The following is a 27578-nucleotide window of genomic DNA, read 5'->3' on the forward strand; positions in this document are numbered from 1 at the left end:
CTGTGAGGTGAGTGGAGGCTGAGTCACATCCCATGGATACACTGTGAGGTGAGTGGAGGCTGAGTCACATCCCATGGATACACTGTGAGGTGAGTGGAGGCTGAGTCACATCCCATGGATACACTGTGAGGTGAGTGGAGGCTGAGTCACATCCCATGGATACACTGTGAGGTGAGTGGAGGCTGAGTCACATCCCATGGATACACTGTGAGGTAAGTGGATGTTTTGTGACATCCTGCAGTTGCACAGTGAATGGGTTAGTGACATCTTATACTGTGAGGTACTTGAAACTGTTTTTGAACCAGTGAGGACACATTTGAGAAAGGCTGTATTTCATTTTCTCTTCTCAACATATGTAATGATGTAAATTTACTGTTAACAAAGCAGCAATGTCACAACTGGACTGCAACATACATCATTACCACAGAGCTCAACTATAATGACCATAACGTAGTGATAATATTAGATTGTAATGACTACGAATCATGATAGCGTAACTAAAGGAATAACTGTGAGCAGTGATGTTAGAACTTTATATCTATATAGTGATGTCAGAACTTGACTTGATTATAAAGATACTGAAATTATATCACAAGCAGACTGTAATAACCACACAGTTATGATGGCAAACCAAACAATGGAGCAAACAGACAAAACAGTGCTCAGAATGTCAACAGCCAGTCATCACACACAACCCTCACAGAAGCAGAACTCAAGACCCTAGAAGGGTGCCCCAATCTAGCACCCTGCCTAGGCCCCTGGGTAATCTTAAAGGGACACTATAGTCACCAGAACGACTACAGCTTAATGTAGTTGTTCTGGTTAATATAGTAAGTCCCTCCAGGCTTTTGAATGTAAATACTGCCCCTCCCCTTCTCCCCCCTCCCCCCTCACCTCTTTGGCTGAGATAATCAGAATTGACTATCTCAGCCAATCCAATGCTTTCCTCTCGGGTGAGTTTTTACCATATTAATGGGGGCCAGGGGGCTAAATAGTGTTTTTAACACTGAAGGGTCAAGAATGCACATTTGAGTTACTGATCCCATAGTATGCCTCTCTTTTTTTCATATACTTATTTTAACACAAAATCTATTTCCTTTCAAAACATGAAAGGATCATTATATTAAAAAATATTGTTGAGGTAACAGCTCTCATTTAAAAGCAATCATTCTTGTTCTTGGTTACCATGCTTCCACTACATGTATTCACACAAGCACCTCCAACACTCACATAATTTCTTGATTGCTACTTTTATGGTATTCCTTACTTCTCAATATCACACTTTCCCCACTCTTCAGGCTTTTAATAAATACCTAAATATCCACCTATTTTGGAAAGCATGTCAACTCACCATGTAATCCATAATACTACACCTATCTTAAGGACCTTGAAGTCCAAAAGCTTGTTTCTCTCATCTTATGTTTCTGCTTTACAGTTAGATATTGCATTCTATAAGTTTATTTAGTAAGATACAGACTTTGAACCTGAAAATCTGTTTTCTCTCCTTCATATGCTCATTTTTCTTTACTTCTCATCTCTCTACTTTCGCTGTATTGTCCTCTCTTTTGCCGGATTAACCATGAGGTTGCCTGAGGCAGCCATCTAGGAGATCAGGGTTTAGACAGCGGCCCTAGCACCATGAAGATACTTAGACAAGATGGTCTTCATTCTAAAAATGAATGCGTGTTCCAGACTAGTAACCTGTCTACCCCTGTGGGATGTTAATGCTACTCTACTCATTTCAGCATGATCTTACTCCTTTTACATTCCCTCATTTGACATAGTTTGTTCCTATTTCTGCACCTTTTGTACAGAACTCTCTGGGACATGTTTTCACTCTGTAAATGACAATAATAGTGTTTAACAGAACTGTCACAAAGGCATAGCTTCAGATGCTTCTCAATAAAAATCCTCTGATAGGCTATTTCCCCATAAAGAGACAGTCTGAGGAAAAAGGAAAGGACTTGCAAAGGCGTCAGCTCATAAGAACTGCAATGTTTGAAAGGTCTTTTAAGCTATACCCCCATGAATACATGCACGCATGTATTTATTGGGGGTATATCTGCTAAACACTGATTTGGACTTTTTTAGAGTGTGCCTCTAACTTAGAGAAACTTAATGAGACTATGGCTTGCTAAGTCTTTGTAATTTCAGGATTTTCGATGTTTTGATTTAAGTTCCTTATTGCTGTTGAATCGTGGATGCACATTACATTGTTTATTTTTTATATGTGTTGTTATATTAAAGGGCCTCTGTCACCATATGGGGTCTTTGCATAATACTTCGCTGGCAAGAGATGCAGGGGAAGGTGTGTTATGCTTTTCTGAACTTGCTGTTGCCAAACTGACATCAGCATTATGCTCCCCACGGGATTCTTTTTCCCCTCAGTCATCACTAGGGACAATAGAGGGTTGCTAAAAAGGTAGCACTTCCTTCTGTCGAGCTTTGTCACGTATATAAAAAAAACATGAAGGGTTATGTACTAAAGTGAGAATTCAAAGTGAATTCAAATTTTAAGGCCAGAGTAGCCAAACCATAGCTAGTTTTTCCAGTTTAACTATTTTAACCTTGAATTCTCACTTTACTGAATAAAGGCTGTCAAAGTAGTCCCTAGTTTGTCTAAGTATATCTTTTGACTGGGTTGGTATTTCAGTGGAATTCAAACACAGACAGTGTGAGTATTGGATAAAGATTTCATCTTTATGAAATACTCAGTTTGGTGCTGCTTTAAGCACTGCTAGTTAATTTTGAAAGATTTAGCAAGCCACTTTTATATACAGGATTTAAGTTAAAGTGACACTCCAATGCCCAAATGTTTAGTAGATATACACCAAGTCAATGCACAAAAGAATGCTTGGCTGTTTCTCTATGCCCTGTTTGGGTTTAGGAATAAGGCAGCCAGAATCCTGGTGTTATTTACCTGTCTATGCATTGCCCACCTTTCCCTTGGCATGGCTTGGCAAAGGGTCCTGTCCCTGACACTATATAACTAGCAAATGTCACTTTAAGCACAAAATGGCTAACAATTATGTTCCCCGTGTCTCAGAATATAACATTAAAGGATCACTTTAGGATCAGGAACACAAACATATATTCCTGACCCTATAGTGTTGAGACCACCATCTAGCCCTCTGGGCCCCTCATGCCACCATAAATATAAAAAATCTTACTGTACTCAAGCCTGAAGCTGTAGATCTGCATGCTGTTTGCCTCAAAAAAACAAGCAGTCTGCTGACATCATCAGAAGTGGTAGCCTGATCCAATCACAATGCTTCCCCATATGATTGGCTGAGACTGACAAAGAGGTAGATCAGGGGCAGAGCCAGCACAATTCAAACACAGCCCTGGCCAATCAGCACCTCCTCATAGAGATGAATTGAATCAATGAATCTCTATGAGGAAAGTTCAGTGTCTGCATGCAGAGGGAGGAGATACTGAATGTTTGGATGCATTTTAGGCAGCCATGACCCAGGAAGGATCTCTAATAGACATCTAAGGAGTGGCCAGTGACGTTATCACTAGGCTGTAATGTAAACACTGCATTTTCTCTGAAAAGACAGTGCTTACAGCAAAAAGCCTGAAGGTAATGATTGTACTCACCAGAACAAATTCAATAAGCTGTAGTTGTTCTGGTGACTATAGTGTCCATTTAAGCACAGCTGTCTATAATTTATGTAGTTATTCTATGATCTTTTTTTTTTTTATTTAATTTCCATTTACTGAGCTTAGAAACCCTTTCCAAGGCTTATCAGCAGTGTGTTTGCAGCATATTTCAATGTTACTCCCTAGTTCAGGCAGTGTAACCTGTTCTCTTTATTATATTGCTGCAAAGTGTATACATCTATACTTGATGCTTTCGCCTTCTGCTCTTTGATGTTTTATGTTTTTCTTTGTAAGTATGCAACAAATGTATTTAAAAAAATATATGTATAGTGAAAATTTTTAATATAAAAAGATAATTTAAATGCATAACATAAATATTCACTTGAATATACAGAATAAACTGTAACTGATATGTTTAAAATACCCATACACTTTGCAAAGAACAATTTGATAATCAAGACATGAATTAGTAACATTGAACCATTTCATATATCTGTAGAAACATTTAGAGTCTGGGTTTAATCAAGATTTTGCTTATGTTTTACCAAATATAGAGCATCAGCACTGTGATCTTACAAATGAGGCAATGTATAGGTGATCAGAGGTTAACATGTCTGTTATGAATGTATATATATAAATCAACCTTGTCTGTAGATTGGGAAGTATTATCTTAGAGGGCTACTCCAACCACCATGACCACTTCACTGATTTGAAGTGGTTATAGTGCTTGGAGACTATATGTGCAGTGTTTTAGTAAGAAATAATGCACACTGAATGATGTAGCCCCAGACTACTAAAGGTGTAACTTCACCTCCAGCAGGATGATTAGCTAGTCCAGAACAAGAGTTCCTGGCTGGCTAATGTCAAAAGTAGGCATATTTGCCATCAATCGTCAGCATTCATAGCATGCTGGCAACAGGCGACCTGTGGTCTTCCATTTCAAGGACCACTATAGTGCCAGGGAAACAAACTTGTTTTCCTGGCACTATAGTGCCCCCACCCTCAGGGTCCCAATCCCGCCGGGCTGAAAGGGGAGGAAGAGTTTCTCTGAAACTGCTATGTTTACAGCAGGCAGGGTTAACCCTAGATGGACCTGGCACCTAGACCACTTCATTGAACTGAAGTGGTCTGGGTGCCTATAGTGGTCCTTTAATGCTAAAGCCAAGTTCTTCCCTTAAGCCCATCCTCTGAGACATACTGAAGTACTTGCCCAGCAGTGAGGGTAACTGGTGTCAACCTAAGAGGATTAGGCTTCAGGGAGAACTTGGCTTTAGCGTTAAATCACAAGTACATTATCCTTTATTATTTTTACTTTGGGGGCCAGGTGGGATAAAGGATACCAGTAAGGATTACGCTAACCATTAACAGAGGTTTATTAAAACTCTGATTTTTTTAGTTAGAGCAACCCTTTAACTTCTGGTCATCACTTACATAACAATGTCTCTACCTTATGTGCTTTACTTGAAATACTGAAGGGTGTTAAGTACCTTTCCATTGCTTTGCTCCATATCCATCAACTCAGTTTCAAGTCTTAAACCTTTAAAATTATACATCCCTTAAACATGTAAAATTACTTGAATTTAAAAGCACAAGTTACAGTTAGTTTTGATAAGTATATATCTAATGATGCTACATGTCTATGTTATAGATGGACTTTCAGAGCCATTTAATAGGGTAGCAAATTTCAAAACAATAAACATTTCAAGGAATTTACATACTCTGCACCTTTATGTTAAAATTGAATGTTTAAAAAAAAAAAAAAAGTGTTTGAGTAACATGGTTGTGAATCCACAGCATCAAATGACCGAATACGGGTAAATCAGTGTCCATATCATTTGATTGACATGAAATGACTTAATTAATATAAGATCTGGGACTAGGAGAGATATAAATTGGGGCCAAATTGTTGGGTGGGATTTAAGTCCTGAATACAGAATATAAAACATTCTAGGCATGTCCTGGTTGTTGCATGTGCTCGGTGTGATATTTTTTCCCTTAGAAATAGCAAAATCCTCAGTTGTAGCTAGCCCGAATTTACTGCAAGTCATATAAATATATAACAATAAACCCGGTTTTCATCACTTTCTAAGTTGTAATGGCACACATATCAAGCAAGACACTTTAATGCTACACGCCATGTTAGATATTTTCTGGTGTTATGGGCTGAAACAATCTATTATTCAAGTGAACAAAAACAGAAACAAAACATCTTAAAATATACATTTATCACAATTTCCAGGCACTTGACATCATCAGTACAAAGTAGGCATCACTGTCGATAGAGGCACTAACTCCAGAATAATAATTCAGAAATTCCTCTTTTGTAACCTGAAACGAGAATTGTGAAAAAAGAGTAACATTTAATTTGATTTGGTCATTATATAAATACATGTATTTGTAAGAAACAAATAGAAATTACCTTGACATTTGTTAGTAGTTATCTTGTTAATTAATTTATTTTTTATTTATTTTTTTAAAGTGGATCCATAAATAACACATCAATCAATAGCCTAGATGTTGATTTAACATTTTGACTGCAAACGTTTTAAAGTGTGACAGTTACAGTAAACTAAGAACCATACAGTTTAATAGTTGTGGTGCCTCCTCCACCTCCAGCTGTAGTTGCTGTGATTACTTATCTAACAAGTGCAACTTGCATTTGTTAAATAAGTATTGGAGCGGAGTGACAGACATCCCTCCATTCACATGCTTATGGACAGAAAATGCAATGAAGCCATCATGTCAGCATCATGGGATGGATCGCCTTGCTTGGGTAAGTGTTCCCAAGTGGGGCCAATCACCCTATAGTGGGCTCAAAGGTGCGTGTTAAATCCTTGATCCATTTATTATAGTGACGTCGGAAGCACTGTCCAAGAGATTAGTATCACCTTAAAGGAACACTATAATGTTAGGAATTCAAACATGTATTTCTAATGCTATAGTATCTTGGTCCATATTTAGATTCAGCCCTCCAACCCTTCCCCTTTTGACATGCAAAGAAATATAGAAAAAAGCTTTACTTTATTTTTTCCACCATCAAGTGGAACCATTAGGAGCATTAGGGATGCATTGTTGTATTCACTAAAAGGCAATGCTTTAGACGGAAGGGATAAAACTAAAGGGTTAGTGCACCCAGACTATGTCATTGAGATGAAGTGGTCTAGGTGCCTTTAGTGGTCCTTTAACAGCTGCTAAAGTAATTAAATGTATGATTTATGTGTACGATAAATTATATATTTAATGCTTTAGGATTCATTCATGTGAACCTGTCAAGACATGTTCACTTTAAATATTCCTTTTCAACCAGCATAACGATTATTTGTATCTAAAATTGTCCCACACCATTTCATCCATTGTATTCTAGCTGATGGTTGAATAATAGTCTCATCTGGCTTGCAAATAATTATAAGTATAAAACAACAATTGAAGGGTCATGGCTGGATTCCCATGAAAACAGATCTGCCACCCCGATTAATAAAACAGTTACAAAACATGCTAGTACGATTAGAAAGATACAAAATTGGAGACATCTAAACATGAGGTCATATGAATATCTCTCTAGTGTCTTTGAGCAGGTGGGACAGTCCCTCTTCATTAGCCCTGTATCCCTTTTTCGTGAACATAAGGATTGTTGATGGGGCTCAACTAATTATTTCCAATGTTTAAAAATATATCTCAAGCACATAAACTTCACAAACAATTCCATTTTAAATAATCATTTAAAAAAATCACAACTGACATTCTCTATTTATGTTGTATTACTTAAAAGACCACTCTGGTCTTTAATGACTTAAAGGGACACTAAAGTGTCCTGGTGGAGGTGCAGGCTAGAGCCAATCACCACTGGATCATCAGAGATCATCATGTCCTCCCATCCCCAAGGTAAGAAGCATAAATGAATAAATATATATAAAACTAAATAAAAAAAACTATAAAAATAATTATAAAAAATATAAACTGATCCTCTCTCACTACCCCCATACAATACAGCCTGTTTCTCACTCCATAAATTCACACATAGCAGCCACGGTACACACAGACACTGCACCCCGTACAGACACACTTACTATTCATACAAATACTACATCCACTACACACGTTACATTACCTAAACACACACATCATATCCCCCTACAAACACACTCTACATCCCCTACAAACACTTCTAGTATATAGCTTTAGTTTGTAGAAAAAAAATATGAAAAAAGCCAGTGTTCAAAATGCAAAAAACAAAACCAAAATTGATGCAATTACTTTGTATCATTGTATAAATCTTACAGAAGATGCATATGGTATTATCAGATGATTATAGCTGACATGGTGCAATGAATTTGCTTTTGCAAATCTTGTTGATATGATTGGGTTCAAATGTCCCACATTTAATTGTTACATTCTCTCTATGGTTTACTGAATGTTTGCTAAATTGACCCAAATGTATCCCTGCTATTTTGAAATGGATGTATTTACCGTAGTGAGCTTCAGCTCAAGATAGCTCAACCACATTCACCAAATTTCGAACTGAATAGTACTGTATAACTGGATTTGACTGCTCCAAAATATATTCTGCTAATATAAGAGTAGTTTAGGGGATTTGGGGTTTTACAATTGTAGGTGCTATTCCCCTCAGGCTTATAAGAAGACCCGAAAGAAGGCAATTCAGTTGCAATTTGGATATTTGTGTTCAGTCAAATCACCCATGTTATAAGGAAATTCATCTAATTGCAACTTTGGTTAAAAATTTTGAATAGCAGAATTGTTTAAAACAGGTAACTTGTGACAGTCGAACTGCATGTGAATGCTGTTCAGCTGTTGAGTGATGAAAAGGTTGCAGAATTAACATTTCTGTAATAGCTAATCTTGTGTTTTCTTTGTGAACTTAATTTAACATGATTGTAAGTTTGTTCGAGCTGGGTCCCAAATAACCTCTTTTTTTGTTGTTAACATTTGTAATAATTGTTTCTGGTTTGCTATACAAATGCCAAGAATTATAATGATGCTTAGTCAGCCATAATTTACAAATATCCATGTTCAGCTTGCAAATAAGCATCCACAAAACCACACTGGATTTTCATCTCCAGCACTTTGACTTTCTTAGTAAGTCTCTCTTTTAGAGCACATTTTGAAAATATATGAAACAAAAGATATAAAAAATTACAGAAGTATTTGTTAAACTGTAACTGAACATAATTGACCACATTTTTCAGTGTTGATTTTGCAACGGTTAGTATGTTTTGTTAGTGGTTAAATGTGAAACATATGAAACATGCAAGTGTTATGTTATTATTGTATTATAGGAAAAAAAATAATAATTACATCACGGAAATGCAGGCACGTTAGACTATGGCGTTAAGGGTGAAATAATTAGCTTTTTGTGTGACCTCAAATCTACAAGTGTGTCTCCAGTAGTTGTGGGTGTTAATAATGGCAGTAAACATTCACAGGACTCATAGATAAATAAATGGCGCATTAATAGATTCATATGGCGCATTCATAGATAAATGGCGCATTCATAGATAAATAAATAAATAATTTGATCCCATTTGATAAATTACTCTCATGCCATTTCACGGCATTATTGCTATTTCATTTTATATGCTAATTTTTTTTATATTTCATACTAGAATTTTAATATTTGAAATATATGCCATTTCATCCCATGCATATAATAACTTTCATTTCTAAATATGCAGTTTTATGCTATTTGTCTCATTTCGTAACATTTACTCTTTAAATTGCCTCGATTTGCAGGCTGCTTCTATTTGCAGGATGTTTTATGTTTCTAACAAATTGTCAATAGCTGAACATCAGTTGTGATCCATTATTAATCTGAATCATGTATCAGAAGAACAGAAAAATAAGTGCCAAACATGGAGCAGACCAGTTCAAGAGGTATTACGTGGGATCACTAAAGAGTGAGTTGTGGTGAGCTGACAAATGGCTTGCAAATGTTGTCCACATCAGTCACAACAGATGGAAAGACGTTTTAATTGTCTTTTTTTTTTTAACTCTGCTATACTAATCTACAAACCACAAGCCACTTATCAAACAAATGTTTAGTGAATAGATCCCCAAGGATGTGAAAAGTAATTAGGGAACTAATATGTAATGAAAGAGGTCAAACTACAAGAGAACTAATGCAATGTGAATATGACATGTTAATGTGCGTATCTGTGAATACAGTGTTATGGATGAAATCTGCCTGCATTTCCGGATATATCTTTATTCAATAAAAAAAATAGCCTCTGTTTTTTAATTCCTACACTTAAAGTTTCCAGGCATTTCTCATCATGGTAATGAAGTAAACATCAGTATCAATTGATGCACTGACACCAGCGTAGTAGTTTGTAAATTCTTCCGGTGTGACCTAATACGGTAAAAAGTAAAATGAGAAAACACACAACGCAGGCTTCTGGGTAGAAGCCAATTCTACAAAAAAACATCAGTCTTGTACCTGAAACACACAATGAAACATATTGACAAGAAAAGGTAACGTGTAATAGAGTGTTTTAATAAACAGATGTTTTATATGTGTAGGAGGAACTTAAAGGTAGAGATTAGAGAACGCATAGTGAAAATAACCTGTGGGTGTATACATGTAAAATGTACCTTCTTCAGTCTAGACCCATTCTGATATATTTTAGATCAAATGTATGTGCAAAGGGTTAAATCTGGACTAGTTACGCTTTCTGGCTGGAGTCTCACTGAGGAATAATAGCTAGGTTTTAATGAATGCTCAAGGGGCATCATATTGATCATCATCCACTATGAGAGGACGTGGTAAAAAATATGTATAATATCCCACAGATTAATTATAAATACTGATTTAATAGTTTGGCACTGCAGAGTTTGTAGACTATATTTCCCAAGATGCCTTGAGGTGCCAAAGGTTAGCAATCACCGATTTCATGATAAATTCTTCTCAACTACTCTAACTATAAACCCTGTATGTGGGTGCTGATGTAAGTATGCTTATTTTTCTTTTCATAAGATATATAAACTAACATTAGGAAAACATATACAAATCCACAAAATAACACTCTCTTTCACTAAACTGTTACATATCATATAAATTCAAACAATATAGGCCAATAAACTACGTCTCAGCATATACAGATTTTCAAAGGGACAGTGTAGGCACCAGGGTTACAAGTGGTTATGTTGGTAGTACCTTCTGGGTGCTATACCCAGTGTCTAGGTGGTTTAACCAAAACTGAGGGTCCCTGAAGCACATAAGGCTTGGCCCCTACTTGCTATGTTCCTAATGCAGAAGTGGTTTGACCCAGAATTGCCAGATAGTAAACATAGCTGACTAGTATCATAACCACTAAAACAAGATGGTGTTTAGACTGCCCCTTTAATAGTAAGATGTGTAAGAAATCATTTTCAAAGGAAGACTTTTTCAAACTTGTTGTCTAAATACTACAACTTGGTTGTCAACTTACAAATCAGTGTTTACTGTTAATATTTTAAAGTCTTACAAGATGTTTAATGAAAGGTTTGCTAACCTGACATAGCACTGTTCATGGATTCTGTCTCTTGCCATATGTAACCGAAACACATTGCCATCTTTTTCTATATATATTTCAATATATTTTAGTGACTTTAAACTATTTTGATGAAGATGACTTAAAAATATCTGGATCTTAAAAATAAAAAAATCAGTAAAATAAAAGTTAATTTAAATGGCATCTCATACCTTGCCATCCTTGTCATACGGAGAATCGAAATTATCAAGAAAACTCCTAAAAACTTGATCTTCTGTCCACTCCCCGTTCTTGTATTTTGGATGGTATTTTGCATTATATACACCTTGTAAATCCTCAATTGTTACAATACCATCTCCACTTTTGTCCAGCTTCCTAAATGCTTGATTGATGACGTCTTTCCTTGCGTTGGACATAGCTGGCTAAAATAAAATTATTACAAATGACTGATGAAAAGAGAGAAGGCTGTCCAAGTGTCATGACATTTCATGCTTTGTTGCCTTGACTGCTTGTGGCTGGTATATATACACAAGCAAAGATCCCGACACCTACTCCTACTGACTATATACCTTTGTGTACATACCCTATGAAAATTGGGACAGAGAAGTGAGTCTATTGTTTCTTTTTTAATTTTAACAGAGGGCATATGTCAGCAAGGTTTAATAAAAAAAAACATTTTTTGTGTAAATAACCCCTTAAAAGTAAATCTATCACTAGTCATATTATCTGTTTGAGAGTGGGGGGGGGGGGGGGGGGAGGGTGGCACCACTGAATAGCACTGTGGATGGATATAGTAAAAGCTTGACATGTTCACCTAGGCTAAGCCTTAATGCTGATATATACAGCATGGCTCAAAATTTCCACTAGCTATCAGCGATTGAAAATTTAGCTGTGGTGAGTAGCAATGTACCCCTGGTGTGTATGCTTCCCTTTAACTTGCCACTATATATTATATGTATATAATGTACACAGGGTTTAAAATGTGAAGTCCTAAGCTACTAGCCGTATATATACATAAATAACTCAAACACTCAAGCAGCAGAGCAAAGAACCAATGCATCCCCAAATCTATATAAACCTGCATACATCACATAATGCATACAGAATACAAAATAATACAAGCGAGGACATAAAGCAAAGGTCCTCAACAAAATCACATTGTTATAGACATATATAGTAATAAACCTATTAGCACTGGGTGGAATGGGTAATTGAGACGCCTATCCCCCAGGGTGGGCTGTCTTTTAACCCTAAACCTGTCCGCCATCATCCTAAAGATCCTTTTTTAGTAAGGAGCAAAAAATGCATTAGAGTCATAGGCTGAAATTAAGAATGGCTGAGATGCAATCCAGTCATTTTGCCACAGGCTCAAGAATCCCCCCAATGGCTGAAACAATTGGGCGGCCTGGTGGTCAGGTACTCTCCTTGTGAATTTTTTACATGTAGGGATGGCTGTGACTGGTAATTTGAAAACATAATCCAAATACTTAGCAATAGGTTCCAAGATACCATTGATAGCCGATACAATCGGTCTCCCCGGTGGACTAGTGAGGCTCTTGTGTATTTTGGGCAATGTGTATAGAATCGGCGTACGGGGATGTACTTTCTGTAGGTATTGAAATAAATCCATGTCAATATAGCCGGCTCGTAGACCCATTAAGAGTGTGTCTTCGATCTTATGGGTAATGCTATTAGTGGGGTCCCGGTCAAGGCATGAATAGGTGTTCTGTTGCATTAACTGCTGTTGAATTTCATTGGCATAGTCAGTATCATTCATTATCACTATGCCTCCACCCTTGTCCGCTGGACGAATCACAATAGTAGGGTCTGTAGATAATTTTCGTACAATATCGTGTTGTTCTTTGGAGAAATTACTGTATGGCGACTTATGTTTAGTCATTAAGACTTCTGTTTCATTTTTTATAGTAGATAAAAAGGTCTTGATAGTGGGTTGATTTGGAGAGGGGTCAAACTGGCTAGGTTTCTTAAATTGGTATTTATTAACCAGGATATCTGAGTTTTCAGTTTGTTTATAGATCTTGTTAAAATGATCCTTTAGTCTCAATGTACGTCCAAATTTATAAATGTATTGGGAGTTCTTGTGGGGATGAAGGAGAGTCCCTTGCTGAGGATCTCAATTTATTTTTGATTCAATGGTCTATCTGATAAGTTGAATACGGGAATTATCTCCGCGCTGGTGGTTTCCCTTTGTGACCAGTGGGTCCTTCCCTTCTGTCCTCTTCTTGTGGTTGATCTTTGTCGTTTCTGTTTTTGTTTCTTGTTGATATTCTTGGAGGTGGTATCATTTCTTGTGGCCCCTCCTTCTCTAAAAAATTAATTAATTGAGTCAAACGGGATCCTTCTCCTTCTGAAGCAGATTCTCCTGATGTAACATCTATGGTGGCAATCTGTGGTTTAATAATTCTATTTTTAAACCTTCTAGGGCGACTCTGATGTTCTCCTGTTAACCATCTATAGACCATATAGTCTTGTTGTACCCTCTCCATTTTCTGTCTTTTGAATTGTATTAATTGATTTTTGTACTTAAGTATTTCCTCACTTAATTTCAACTGTAGATTGGTTCCTTCCTGTGTATTTAGGAGGATAGCTTGCTCACTCTCAAGCTGTTGAATTTTCTTTCGGATTTCCATCAAATCTTCCCTTACATCCTGTATTGTAATAAGCATTAAATCTAGCGAACATTTGTTTAATACTGATGTCCAGGCTTTACACACTTTAGATTTGGATCTACCAATCGTGGGTATATTATGAACTCGAAACCCCCTTGGGATCTGCTTGGCTCTATGGTAGTCAGACAGAAATAATCCATGTAGATCCAAGTCTACTTCTTTCTTTTTCAATTTGAGGAGTTTGAAATATACATCTCTAATCGTGGTTGTGGTAGGTAAAGTAAGACTAGTAGTGTCCCATAGTATCTCCTGTGCTTCCTCAGCAGAAAATTGAAGGGTAGCTGCTTGTGATGCGCATGCTCCTGATTCTTGTAGAAAATCTTCCATTTTGATCAAAAAGGATTAAGTTCTTATTTTCTCCCCAAAGAAAATATGTAAAATAACTATCCACTTCTTAAAGTATAAAAAATCTAACTTTATTGATATACATTCAAAATCAAAAAAAGAAGTGGTAGCTGTTTCTTATTTTTATACAGAATACTTAGCAGGTATGTGCTGATTATTTCCTTGTAATTTCACATTAATTTCTCTCATAGATGATGCTAGATATATATATATAAACCTTAGTCTAGCATTTCGTCCCATAAACTCAATTTTTTTTTTTTGCTTCATGATTCTTTACTTTTATTTTTGGGCGTTTTAGAAGAGTGTGGTTGTTACCCACGTCATCCGCTGGGTTAGCCTATCACGAATGAGAGGAGGGATTCTCCCGACGGCATACGGTAACACTGTAGTACCGCCCATACCCGCAATAGACGTAGCCGCGTTACGTGGGGCGTCCCAGCTGGTTGGTGACGGAGAGGGCGTGCTTTAGACTGTGCGCATGCCCAGTCACGCTCCATGGACGCCAAACATTATGAGCGGTTAGATACAGCTGACTTGGTGAGTGTTCCATGTAATGTCTAATCCTATATAAGCCTGTCATTTTATTAAATGTTTTTAATGTGTCCTGATGAAAGCCCTGAACTAGTGCTGAAACGTTGACCTGTTGGATTGACTGGAAATAAACTACAATATCTGGAAGACCTAGAGTGCCGGTATTTTTTCTATTTTTATATTTTATTGCTGCTGGGCACCAGGCTATATATTTATAAGTTGGAGTGAAAGAATGTATGTTTTTACTATATATATATATATATATATATATATATATATATATATATATATATATATATATATATATATATATATATATATATATTTTATAGTTGTTAAAGGGACACTAAAGGTACCCAGACCACTTCATCTTATTGAAGTGGTCTGGGAGCTGTGGCCCCCTTAATCCTCCATCTGAAATCATTGCGGTTTTAAAGAAGAAGTGTCACAAGAGGCGCTTCCTGCTTTTTCACAGAGTTTAACTCCATGAAACAATGCTGGATGTCCTCAAGCTTTGCATGAGGATGTCCAGCGTCTTCTAAATCCCCATAGGAAAGCTTTGATTTAATACTTTCCTATGTGGTAGGCCCAATGCGCTCTGTGTTCGCCATGCATGCGCATTAGCTTTCCCCACATAATAATGTAGGAGGAAGCGGAGACGGAGACAGCAAGGTGGTGTTTAAAGGGTTTATGACAAAGACCCTGCTGGGTCGAAACTTTGCTGTTTTTCTCTAAATGAAGCTGCTATTTTGGCTTTTATCCTTGAGTGAGTGGATCAATATTAATTTTCTATATTTACTCTAGTGTTACTTTAAGACAGATACTATCTGTATCAGAAAGGATAGCTCATGTGTGATTTGCTACCAAAGTGATCACATATGTGGAAATGTGGGCTGTTGGGGCAGATACTAGTCAAGTGGTATGCACTTAACTTTTTCATGCATGGCAGGAAACGTACTTAAACCCATTGTAAAGTTTTTAAAATAGTTTGTTTCTCTGTATTTTTTAAAATAGTATTTTTTGTTCCAATTATGTTGTCTTGCAACTGTGTTTAACAAGAACACGCTCATGCATATTGTTTGTAAGCAAATCACTAATACCTAATATTTCCTCAAATTAAAGAAATATGACTGCAGATAATTCATTAAACTTACAATGATATCCTAATACAAAACTGTCTAAATGTTTAATTATACATACTCACACGTAATGTGACAAGGAATTCATCAAAATCTATTGTACCACTACCATCTTTGTCGAATATGCTGAATACTTCTTGAGTCTCCTGCTTTTCCATCATCAAACCAAAATCATTTAGTCCTTTAGAAAACTCTTTGAAATCGAGGGTTCTGTTATTATCGTCATCCATAATTCGAAATATTCTGTGGAAACAAATGCATATCCCAGAAATTAATAACTGCATGATCCATATAATGCTACAACATTATAAATGCATGATAGGTCTGGCTCTCTGCGATAGATTCTACTAGGGAGGACAGTTCAAGGAGCTGCTTAAAAAGACACTCTAACTACCAAAGGCACTTAATTGTAATAATTAATTAGAAATGGCAATGTTTACATTCCCCTGGCATCTTTTTATTGCATCTAAACAGGTATCAAATATTTGGCCAATTCTCTTTCTTTGGTTTTCACTATATATTGGGGCTGATGTGTACTGTAGTCATTGCTGCCGCCCAGTGATGGGAGTGAGTGCAGGGCTTATCTTTCTGCATTTGTATCCATTTTTTGTATCACTCAGCCTTGTTACAATGCCCATCCCATGTGTCCCCTATTAAGGGTTAATAATATATAGGGGTGTATATAAAAAATACCCCTTTCTGTCTCATTAGAGATTTTTTCCAGAGGCTCAAGGAAGCAAGGTGAATGGTTAGAGTAAGGACCCACCTAGGGGGGTCTGCCTTGACGTTGGCAGGTGAGCTCATCCTCTCATGGCCATTGGAGTTAACATAAAAAAACACCATTTGTTTAAAAATACATAAGGATTAAGGAGAGAGTGCAGGTAACTTGTTTTTCTTTAATTCTCTGCATTGGTTATGCACATATTGTTGTCTGCACAATTATTGGTGGCAAGAATCTGTAAATCTACTAAGGTTCCTTGTTGGGGAATTAGTTAAAGAACAACTGATATTCCAATTAAATATGGAAATTGGAATAACATTAACAGCTAGGAAAAGGTTGAAGGAATGGCTGTTTAAAATACAACAGATCTAAATTTATTTTATCTTTTTCTTTTTAACCCCTTGAATACATTAAAATACATTATAGAATAAGAGCAGAATGGGAATACGATATGTTGAAATCCTAGTTAGCCTGGCCTGTCTCACATGAACAATTACACATGTCGTGTGTTGGTTATGCGAAGTAATATGTACATTTTGAATAAGAGCATTGTGTTAAAAAAAAAAAAAGGGATCTAAAATAAGATATAACACTGTCACATGTATAATCGCATAAATATGTTTTCTGTTGTAATGCATGGGCTTGTCATTGTGTATTTATATATAAAAAAATATATTTTGAAAAAAAAGAATAGATATGTAAAAAAAAAAAAAAGCTTTAGTTTTTATTTTAAAAGGAGAAAAGGGGGAGAGCATTGGAATCCAATTCAATAAGAAACAATTTAACATTAAAAATATATATTTTTAATGTTAATGTGTTAACTTTAAATACAAGGCATGTAACATTGACAGCAATACCAGTGCTTGGTGTCTGGAAAGTGTGGAAGATTAGGCGAGACACTTTCCTTTCATTTGTCAACATACGGTAATCTATATAGTAGGATCTCTTGGGAATTAATACTTGATATAGACCATCGGCTGATATTTGTGTAGTACAGTTAAACGGGAGGATTCTTGAAGCAGTCTGTTTATTGTTTGGCTTGTTATAGCTATGTTTAATATTTGGATTTAGTACTACTTTTTATCCACAGAATACTGACTTGTCACGCACCATGTGGCTTGACAATTAAGGCTTCTCTGCTATTTTCTGTGAGTGCGGCTAATTTAGCCCCTCTTTTATCCGCACACCTTTCACATGCCTGCTCCTTTTATATGTCCCACCCAGCCCACCGTGAAGGCTTGTCTAACATCATGAGAAACGTAATAGCACTGCAGATGACACATGCAAGGACCACTTTTGGCATAATGTGAAGTCAGTCTAAAAGGTAGCAGAGCTGTGTGCATTACTTACCTGCCCAAACCTTTGATACCAGCAGAACCCCTGGACAGGCACTGCAGACGCAACTTCTCCACAGGATCTGTACACGTAGCAAGATTTTTCTTTGCCTGCATGGCCATTTCTCGGTCATGTCTTGAAGTGCCTGACATCTTAATCAAATAAAAGAGAAGTCGTGGCAATTCAAAAATGAGTAATTCTGTTTTGGCTATGCGCCAGCAAATTATTTAGATTGGTAGTTATTGAAAAACAATTTCCCCATCATAAACCTAAATGATGTACACGGCATTGCCTTAACTACCCATGTATGAAAAATGAGTTCAGTGATGTAGTGGTTGTATTGCCAAGAGTCTCTTAGACCCATCAACTAGTTAATTGTCAAACCGTTGAGGAGTAGTTTTGACAAAAACTGTGGCACTCCTGAGATTTATTAGATGCATTGATTCTGTGAAAGTCACACTTTCATATTTTCAATTTTACTTTTGTCTAACCTGGAAATCTGTGATAGTCTTAGAGTGCAGGGTGCAAGGCAGATTAAGAATTAGGGAGTTTGCCAGCAAAGTTGAAATTATTGACTAAATGTTATGTACCATAAAATGATACCTTCTTGGGTGTGAAAGTTATCAAAATATATAACTTGTAGTACATATAATATATAAAATAAATGTCACATAATCCAATAAAAAAAAAAACCTGTTGTAGAAAAAAATACAGAATATATATATGTATATGTATATATATATATATATATATATATATATATATATTCTCACAGTATGCATCAGTAGTAAACTGGATTGTATGTAAACTTATCACAGCTGTAGGATGGCTACTCAGTTTTTTTTTAAGCCCTTGTTCAATCTGATGAGTGCATCTGCTGCTGAAAAAAAACAAAATTACTCATCCTATATCCAAACAGACAGGGTTTATGGAATAAGATCAAACCTCGCGGACCAAAATGTGATGATTTTAATTGAAGCTCGAGTGCAGTAGCAGTAAGACTAGTAAAATGTAAATATTTTGTCTGTCTTTTTAAAAAAATTTTCACATATATAATAATTATTTCAGGCCAAAACAGACAAATTGGAAATATTGTAAAAACTTATTTTTCCAGCGTGGCTACTTTTCCCTAAAAATTACTATTGACACTAAAATGTAAGTAAAGTGATAGAAGCCACAGTGTGACTGCTATCAGTTTATTAAAGGGACAATCCACTGCTCAAATACATAATAAATAAAAATCACTGTTTAGTAAATATACTAAAATATACTATATTTAATTATGCATTTTTTCATTGGGGAAAATCTAAATACAGCTTGGAAAACCTACAGTTCTCTTGCCTGTTGCATTTGCAAACCCTCCCCTTCTAACCCCACCCAGACTTTCTGTGACTGTCCAATCAGAGTCTTCCCAGTGCAGCTCATTAATAAGTCTTTGCAAGGCAGGTGATCGTAGCAATTTCTGCCTTTTGAGTTTAGCTCCACTGAGCTAACAAACCAAGAAGTAACACATGACCTGTTGTCTTCTTTAAAGCCAAGGGCGTGATACCAGATTCATTTATAAAAGCAAAAAAGAAGCAAGGATGAGAACTCTGAGAACAGACAAAAGCTTAGAGAGACTTGATAGCTTGCCCTTCGGCACACCTCTGCTCAGGGGTGCTCACTGTGCCTAGAGGGATATCAGCTACACCTCACTGACATTGCCCAAAACAAGGCTGAAACAATCATCTGGGGTTGCTGTATCACTCGTGCAGAGGGAGCTTGCTGGCATTTCAGTTCTGGGCTGCCCGTACTGGTGGGACCAGTCTGATATGCTTCAGATATGTTCGCTCTGCAATGGCACAAGTGAGCAAAAACTATATTGAGACCTGAGCGGGATGTCCCGAAGGGCAAGTAATCGAGTCTCTCTAAGCTTTTGTACGTTCTCAAAGTTCTCACCCTTTCTTTTTTTCATTTATAAAAGTGTACATTTCTATTGAATCCTGCTCTTTTTGTAAAATGAAATATAGAGTACACACTTTTCACACATACAGTGTTTCTGGAAACTAAAGTGCTTTAGGGGTCTGGAGTGTCCCTTTAAGCTATGTTTATCGGATTAGTGGTATTGCAGAAAGATTATAAAGTCAACCCCACAGACCAGAATGAGAGAATCCCGATTGGTGGGTCTGATAGCTGCATACATCTCTTAGATGTGCTGTTACAGAACTTTATAGGAGAGTCTCTTTTTTTAAATGTTTTATTTATTTTGTATACATTTTGGTGTAATATTAACATATTCATATTTCCCAAATGTAAATATGGATTATTAAACTACAAATGTTATTTTAGCTTGACAATAATCACTTTATTTAAAACTAGATGCAATATTTACAGTGAGTGATAGTCATCTAAATGGCAAATAAGCCAAAGTAATAAAACTGTAATTTGTAGATTGACTCCACATTAATGGATTAAATTGCACAGCCACATCTCCTCCCCTATACTCATAATGTGTATATCATCCTTATATTTACTGATTTAATGGTAAGCTTGAATTGGATATGAATGCTTTGTCTTTCAGTCTGATAAGGATACAAGTTAAATCCCAGTTTTCTCTTAGGTTCAATAGTTATGTCTGTCATTTATTAAACATCTGTCGAATAGATCAGTCTGGTTAAACATTATTTAGGCTTCTTAAAAATAACTTCCCTGCGTACCTGAAATACCTATTATTTTTGCAAAGCAACATTAATGAGTTAATAAGTTAGCGATTAATGGCTACGACTGCACAAATAAATCTGATAATTCTATAGAGCAGTAGTAAATCTTAATATTATTCAACATGGCAATGGAGGAACAGAAAATCCATCCATGGTCAGTCAGTGTCAGACACAGACACACTCCTTTTATCATATAACGATGGGATTTGTAGTTTCACTAAAGCTGAAGAGTACCCCATGGAAATTTTTTATCTAAATGCCTCCTTAGCAGATGTTTTTTCATATATATACTTGTTTATGTTTCAAGGTAAGTTATGTGTGTGCATGTATAATATTTCTATCACTATTCTAAACACGTTTACTTCTTTTTTCAATATAAAATTCAATTCAAGCTATTTAAAATTTAATCTGCAAATTGTGCTAACAGAATTGATAAGAAACTCTATATAAATATAGCATTCCTTCCCCACCTGTCACTCGGTTCTCTGCAATGCAGACAATGCCAACGGCACAGGCCTTTATGGTGACATGTGAATGGCAGGGGGAGAGCAGGAGAAGTCTTCTATAGGAAGATCTCTTGTTCTTCATCACAGCAATTATTGTGCATGCGCTGAAGTCGCTGTAATATTCCTCTGGTAAACCATTTTTCCATTTAATGCAGTCACAGTAAGCTCACCTACACTGTCACTCAATGTCCTTAGAGTACAAGGAAACTCATAACCCTTGTGGACAGTTCCATAACCTAATATGGACTCTGGAGATGTTGTGGACTGTAACCCCCATCACTATCAACTATGCTCTGCTTGGGTGACAATGATGGGAGTTATAAGTTCAAAACATTCCAGATCTACCTTTAAGTATGTGTCTTGATTCTTCAGCACTACAGAATAAATAAATTGTAGGCATGCAAAAATCTTGGTCTAATTAACCAATGAGTCTTACAGTGCAAGAGAAGCAGAAAAACGATCAGCATTCCAGGAAGTGTCACACACAGTGTTTATCACCGGGTAAGTAAACTCAGTAGTGCGACGTTGCGACTCCTTAGAGCCTTAACCATGCAGGATCATTAGGCGGAACCAGAGTGCGGGGTGGCTTGTTTCTTGTTGCTTCTTCCAGTGCAAGTGGCTGCTCAATAGCAAGAGAGTTAAAGGAACACTCCAGCCCTCAAACCAACCTTATCTAATTGAATTTGTTATAAGGGCTGGCAGTCCTGGGCGCTGTCCTATCTTATGTGGTTAAACCATTATTAAATTAGGGAGTTACACTCAGAGGCGTGACTAGAAACCACGGGGCCCGGTGCCAAAATTGCACTGGGTCCCCGCCATACATCTACCTCCCACTCCATATGTCCCTGTCCCCCCATAGTCCCTGCCCCCTCACACGTCCCCGCCTCCTCACACATGCAGACAAACAGATACACATGCAGACACACACATGTAGACACACACATACATACAGACACAGACACAGAGACCCATACATACAGACACACATAGATACACACACACACACAGACATACACGTGCACTAACAGACACACATTCATTTATATACACACACTTACAGACATATACACACATACACCAACAGACACACACAGACACACTCACAGACAAACACAGCCATACTCACACACATACACTCAGACACACACTCACAGACACTTACACTTAGACACACACATGCACATACATGTAGACACAGACATACAGACACACACACATATACACACAAACATGTAGAGACACACACACACACACACACATACAGACATACACATGCACTGACACACATATACACACTCACAGATATATACACACAGACACACACTCCTGACACACACACTCACAGACAAACACAGCCACACTCACACACAAACACACAGACACACAAACACACATTAAGACACACACATACACACACACTCACAAACACACACATTCATACACACACACACATACACTCACAGACACACACAAATGATTCATATTTTTTAAATTTAAAAATGTCCACTCAGCCTCCCTACCTGGAGAGCTGGCGGGGATCTGTCCCTGGGGTCCAGTGGGGCTTCAATGCGGCAGGTGGCTGTGTTCCCGGCAGAGACGGTGAGGGAGCTGTGTTCTCCCTGCTTTGCTCCATCGTGCCATGTGGGCCATCTACTAATGCCGGGAGCCGGAATATGACATCATATTCCGGCTCCCGGCATCAGCAAACAGCGTGCGAAGGAGCAGAGCAGGGAGAACACAGCTCCCTTGACGCCTATGCCGGGAGCACAGCCGCCCACCGGGGGGGGGGGGGGTGATTGAGGGGCACGGTCGCATCTGCGACCGTGGTAGGTACGCCACTGGTTACACTGATTATTTTGGTTTATTTCCTAAGTTTGCTGCTCCTTGGTTTACTCCTTCAGCACAGGCAATTTGATAGGCTGAGAGCATCAGCTGATACTCTAAGCCTATCACTGGCCACCTGTTGAAAGAAATGCTTTAGAAACATATGTTTGTTTCCTCTCAGTGGGTATTCCTCTTAATGTGTGGCGAGTGATAGTCTGACAGCGTCAACCCCGTAAGGTAAGACTGTGCCAGGACCCCCAAGGCCCATAAAGTCTTCAATTAGATAAAGTTGTTGTGCTGACTGCAGTATCCCTTTAACATAATTAAGTGCAATCCTGGACCACCCTAATCCCTATTCTTACACAATTGTTTATGCTCTATGGTGCACTTAACCAGTATCATGCCGTCAAAGCATTAGCGTATTTAAGTCAGTAACAATGATAACAGTCCCTTCTATTTCTGTCAGACTGATTTGGATCTGGCTACATAGGTTATTGAGTGTTCTGCGCCACTGGATGCCCCATTATATGAAGTTGCAAAGTCCTAGATTTGGAGAATTCACTTTCTCCTCTCTCTGACAGAGACATTCATTCTGAGATTAAGGCAATGAGATTATGCTGTACTAGGCCCTGTTACCTAAGGCGACATTCTCCACGGCGATAAGCTTCTAAATTTTCTCTTACACGCAATTTATGAGTAGCCATCTACAAATCTAAATTTTAGAGCCTATCCTTTAAGTGAATTAAAATTGGACATGTGTGCTGTAAAAGAACTGTAGAGTTTTCTGCTTTTGAACTGAAGATGTGCATGCGTTTTTTTAAATGGTTGTGTGAATTTGTTTATCCTTTTATAAATTTTTTTTATTAAAAATGCTGATGGCAGGTCATTTTTAATATAGATTTAATCTTGGTCATGGTGCCCTTTCCAACATATCTAATAATAGCGCCACTGTTAAATTCTCTAATGGGTTCATTAAGTCGATTTGATGGTGGCAACACTAAATCTACGTCAACAAGTCACGCCTTCTTCAGCTCTTGTCTGTATTAATATTTTGTATGTCAATTAGTCGATGTCAGATATCCCCATTCTATAATTGTAAATCGCTGGAGAAAATGTTTGCCCTAAATAAATATTAATAACAATAATATTATATGAGGTATATTTGTTATGGACCACTGTAGAGAAATTAAAACTAAATTGCAAAATACTTATTTACTATAATCTGAATTGTAGGAAAATTAAATCTGAAAGACAAAATTCTGGCTAAAATCCTTAAACTGCAACTATAACTTGTAGATTTGTAGATTTTTCTTTTGTGCCAAAATATAGCCAAGATTTGCTACAAGTATTTTCATTTGCTACAATTAGCAGTGTAAATTACCAGTGTACTGAACCCTGTTAGGATAAAAAAAATATATATATATACCATAATACCTCATTTAGACAATAGTTGTAAGTAATTGATCTCATATTAACCCTTTTAATATTATTATTATTATTATTATTGCCATTTATATAGCGCCAACAGATTCCGTAGCGCTTTACAATATTTTGAGAGGGGGAGGATGTAACAATAAATAAGACAATTACAAGAAAACTTACAGGAATAATAGGTTGAAGAGGACCCTGCTCAAATGAGCTTACAGTCTATAGGAAGTGGGGTATTAGAAACATTAGGATAGGAAATATCAAGTAGGAGTGAAGCAGAGCTGGAGGAGAGAGCAAAGCACTATCCCATAGGGACAGGTATGTAAGGGAGAGATTACTCTGGGAGGCCATACGCTTTCCTGAAGAGATGGGATTTAAGGCCCTTCTTAAATAATTGAAGACTAGGGGAGAGTCTGATGGCAGTAGGCAAGTTATTCCATAGGAGAGGAGCCGCCCGTGAGAAGTCCTGCAAGCGTGAGTTGGCCGTACGGGTGCGAGCAGCGGTCAGGAGGTGGTTGCGGGCAGAGCGGAGGGTACGAGGAGGGGCATACCTCTGGATCAGTGAAGAGATATAAGAGGGGCTGGAATTGTTCAGTGCTTTAAATGTATGGGTTAGCACTTTGAATTGACTCCTATAGGATACAGGGAGCCAATGTAAGGACTGGCAGAGGGGCGAGGTGTGAGAGGACCGACTGGATAGGAAAATCAGTCTAGCTGCAGCATTCATTACAGACTGTAGCGGGGCAGTACGGCTTTTGGGGAGACCAATCAGGAGAGGGTTACAGTAATCCATGCGGGAAATTACTAGAGCATGGACAAGCTCCTTGGTAGCATCTTGCGTAAGAAAGGGGCGGATGCGGGCTATGTTTTTGAGTTGGAACCTACAGGACTTGGCAACAAACTGGAATGTAATGTTATATCACACGGTGCCCAACAAACCCAGTTATTGCTAGTTGATCTGACAGGAGTTAAAGGGCAAGGTAGGTGAAGGTTCTGATCTCCATTCTTTACATTCCAGAATTGGAATGTTTGTTTTAATACAATGTAATGTTATATCACACTGTGCCCAACAAACCCAGTTTTGGCTGGCTGACCATGATGGGAGTTGAAGGGCAAGGCAGGAGAAAGTTCTGAATCACCATCCTTTACATCCCAGAATTGGGAAATCAGTTTATATGTTATTATACTGTACTGGATGGTTCCCACTATACTTCCTAGACGTTTACACTGTAACACATGTAAAACATGACAGATTACACACATGTGACTTGTGAACTAAACTAACTGCCCATTGCACAATGAGTGATTATAACATAATTAGTTATTCTTATAAATAATATCACCTTGTAGCTGGGGTGGGGGATCCTCTTGCAGCAAACTGTCGCTTTAACCTGCAACTATGGACGCAGCCTTCATTCAACAGGTACAGCAGGTCCAACCCTATGCCCCAAAAATCTCTATTGTCATTGGCTACTGGTGAGCCATTGAAGTAGCTGATTGGCCAGATGCCGTGTCTATCATCTACTCTGTCCCCGCCTACGCCTGTGTTAACATGGATGTATACACAGTGTGGTTGCTATGGGGACGGCTTGGGAATGCCTTCTGTTGTGAGACCTTGTTTGTGTGATAACACCACCCACTCCTTGTATCAATGACTGTTCATACTGATAGACTTTGCATTGCCTTCATGTTTCTCTAAAATAGATGTATATATCTGTTTAATTTGTTTTATTTTTTATTGTAATTCTTAGTAGTAGTCATAAAAACAGATATTTCTGACTCATTTAAAGCTTGTTTTTTATTTTGTTTTTTTTTGGGGGGGGGGAGGGGGATCTTTTATTTTTCTTTGTATTCTTTTAAATTTAATGATAATTTATAGGATAATTCAGACACCTAATGTGAACTACAAAATAAAATTAATACAAAAGAGGAATGTGGTAAAGACACAATTTAACCTACAGCTAGCTAGAAAGCATATTTTATTTTGATTGTTTTTGTTTCTGTTAATTTGAAGCAGCACTGTCAAGTATGAATATTTTATTCCAATATAATGTTTATTCTGGTTCATTTAACTGAAGCAATCAAGAGTTATCCACAGACAAAATACAGACCTGTTTGACTCATCAATTTTTGGCAAAATATGGAAAAAGGCAGAACTTCGAACTGCTTCCATTTGCTATGTTTTGCCATATTCCATAAGCAGGGGTTTGGAAAACATATATATACTGTATATACTTGTCCAAGGGACTAAATCAGTAACCCAATCTACTTGTCCTGACTCATAATACTATGAGTTACTAGGTCTGAGCCCCCTGTCTAGAGCCCTGGACATTGACAGGGCAATTTGCTAAACTCCGAACTGTAATACATTAAATATGAATAGAACAACTGCAAAAAAGCTGATCTTAAAACTCTCTTAATCCAGCTATTTGTGCATCATGTTTGCCAAATGGATTTATCTTACAAAAAAAAAACCTGAGTTTTATGAATTACCCTGAGTGTCTCACCCTCTGCCCCACATAGCCTCTCATTTTGTGGTGTGTGTGTGTGCGCTTTGTGCCATATTTACGCAGTGTGCTGGCTGTAAGCAGTGCCATCTTAACAGCATTATGGGCCCCCAGGCAAAGCAGTGCACTAGGGCCGTGCCTAGACAACAATTCACAGGAATAAAAATGTAAATTATCGATAAAATGAAGCTCATATTTACTGGTACCTCCAACAAATGCAGTACATACATACAGTCAGGTCCATAAATATTGGGACATCGACACAATTCTAATCTTTTTGGCTCTATACACCAACACAATGGGTTTGAAATGGAACAAACAAGATGTGCTTTAACTGCAGACTTTCAGCTTTAATTTACATAGTTACATAGTTACATAGTTACATAGTTACATAGCTGAAAAGAGACTTGCGTCCATCAAGTTCAGCCTTCCTCACATATGCTTTTGCTGTTGATCCAAAAGAAGGCAAAAAACCCAGTCTGAAGCGCTTCCAATTTTGCAACAAACTAGGAAGAAATTCCTTCTTGACCCCAAAATAGCAGTCAGATGTCTCCTTGGATCAAGCAGCTATTACCCCACTAATTAGAAATTGTATCCCTGTATGTTATGTTTTTGCAAGTATTTATCCAATTGCAACTTAAACATCTGTATAGACTCTGACAAAACCACCTCTTCCGGCAATGAATTCCATATCCTTATTGCTCTTACTGTAAAAAAACCTTTTCTTTGCCTTAGATGAAATCTCCTTTCTTCAAGCCTAAATGTG

General features: G+C 37.4%; 1 protein-coding gene across 2 annotated transcripts; it reads right to left on the bottom strand.

The window, feature by feature from the left end:
* Positions 1-5481: 5481 nt before the first annotated feature.
* Positions 5482-25739, bottom strand: CAPSL (calcyphosine like). 2 transcript variants are annotated; one of them, XM_063456851.1, is made up of 6 exons: positions 25649-25739; positions 17864-18000; positions 15858-16035; positions 11300-11509; positions 9864-9967; positions 5843-5931 (listed from the first exon to the last, which is right to left on the bottom strand). In XM_063456851.1, the coding sequence occupies exons 2-5, from the start codon at positions 17998-18000 to the stop codon at positions 9866-9868; spliced, it is 627 nt and encodes a 208-aa protein (XP_063312921.1). In that variant the 5' UTR covers positions 25649-25739; the 3' UTR covers positions 5843-5931; positions 9864-9865. The 2 variants fall into 2 exon arrangements, with proteins under 2 accessions (XP_063312922.1, XP_063312921.1); XM_063456852.1 differs by lacking the exon at positions 9864-9967 and having other exon boundaries at positions 5482-5931.
* Between the last annotated feature and the right edge of the window lie 1839 nt (positions 25740-27578).

This window comes from Pelobates fuscus, chromosome 5, assembly GCF_036172605.1.
Source record: "Pelobates fuscus isolate aPelFus1 chromosome 5, aPelFus1.pri, whole genome shotgun sequence".
Taxonomy (NCBI): domain Eukaryota; kingdom Metazoa; phylum Chordata; class Amphibia; order Anura; family Pelobatidae; genus Pelobates; species Pelobates fuscus.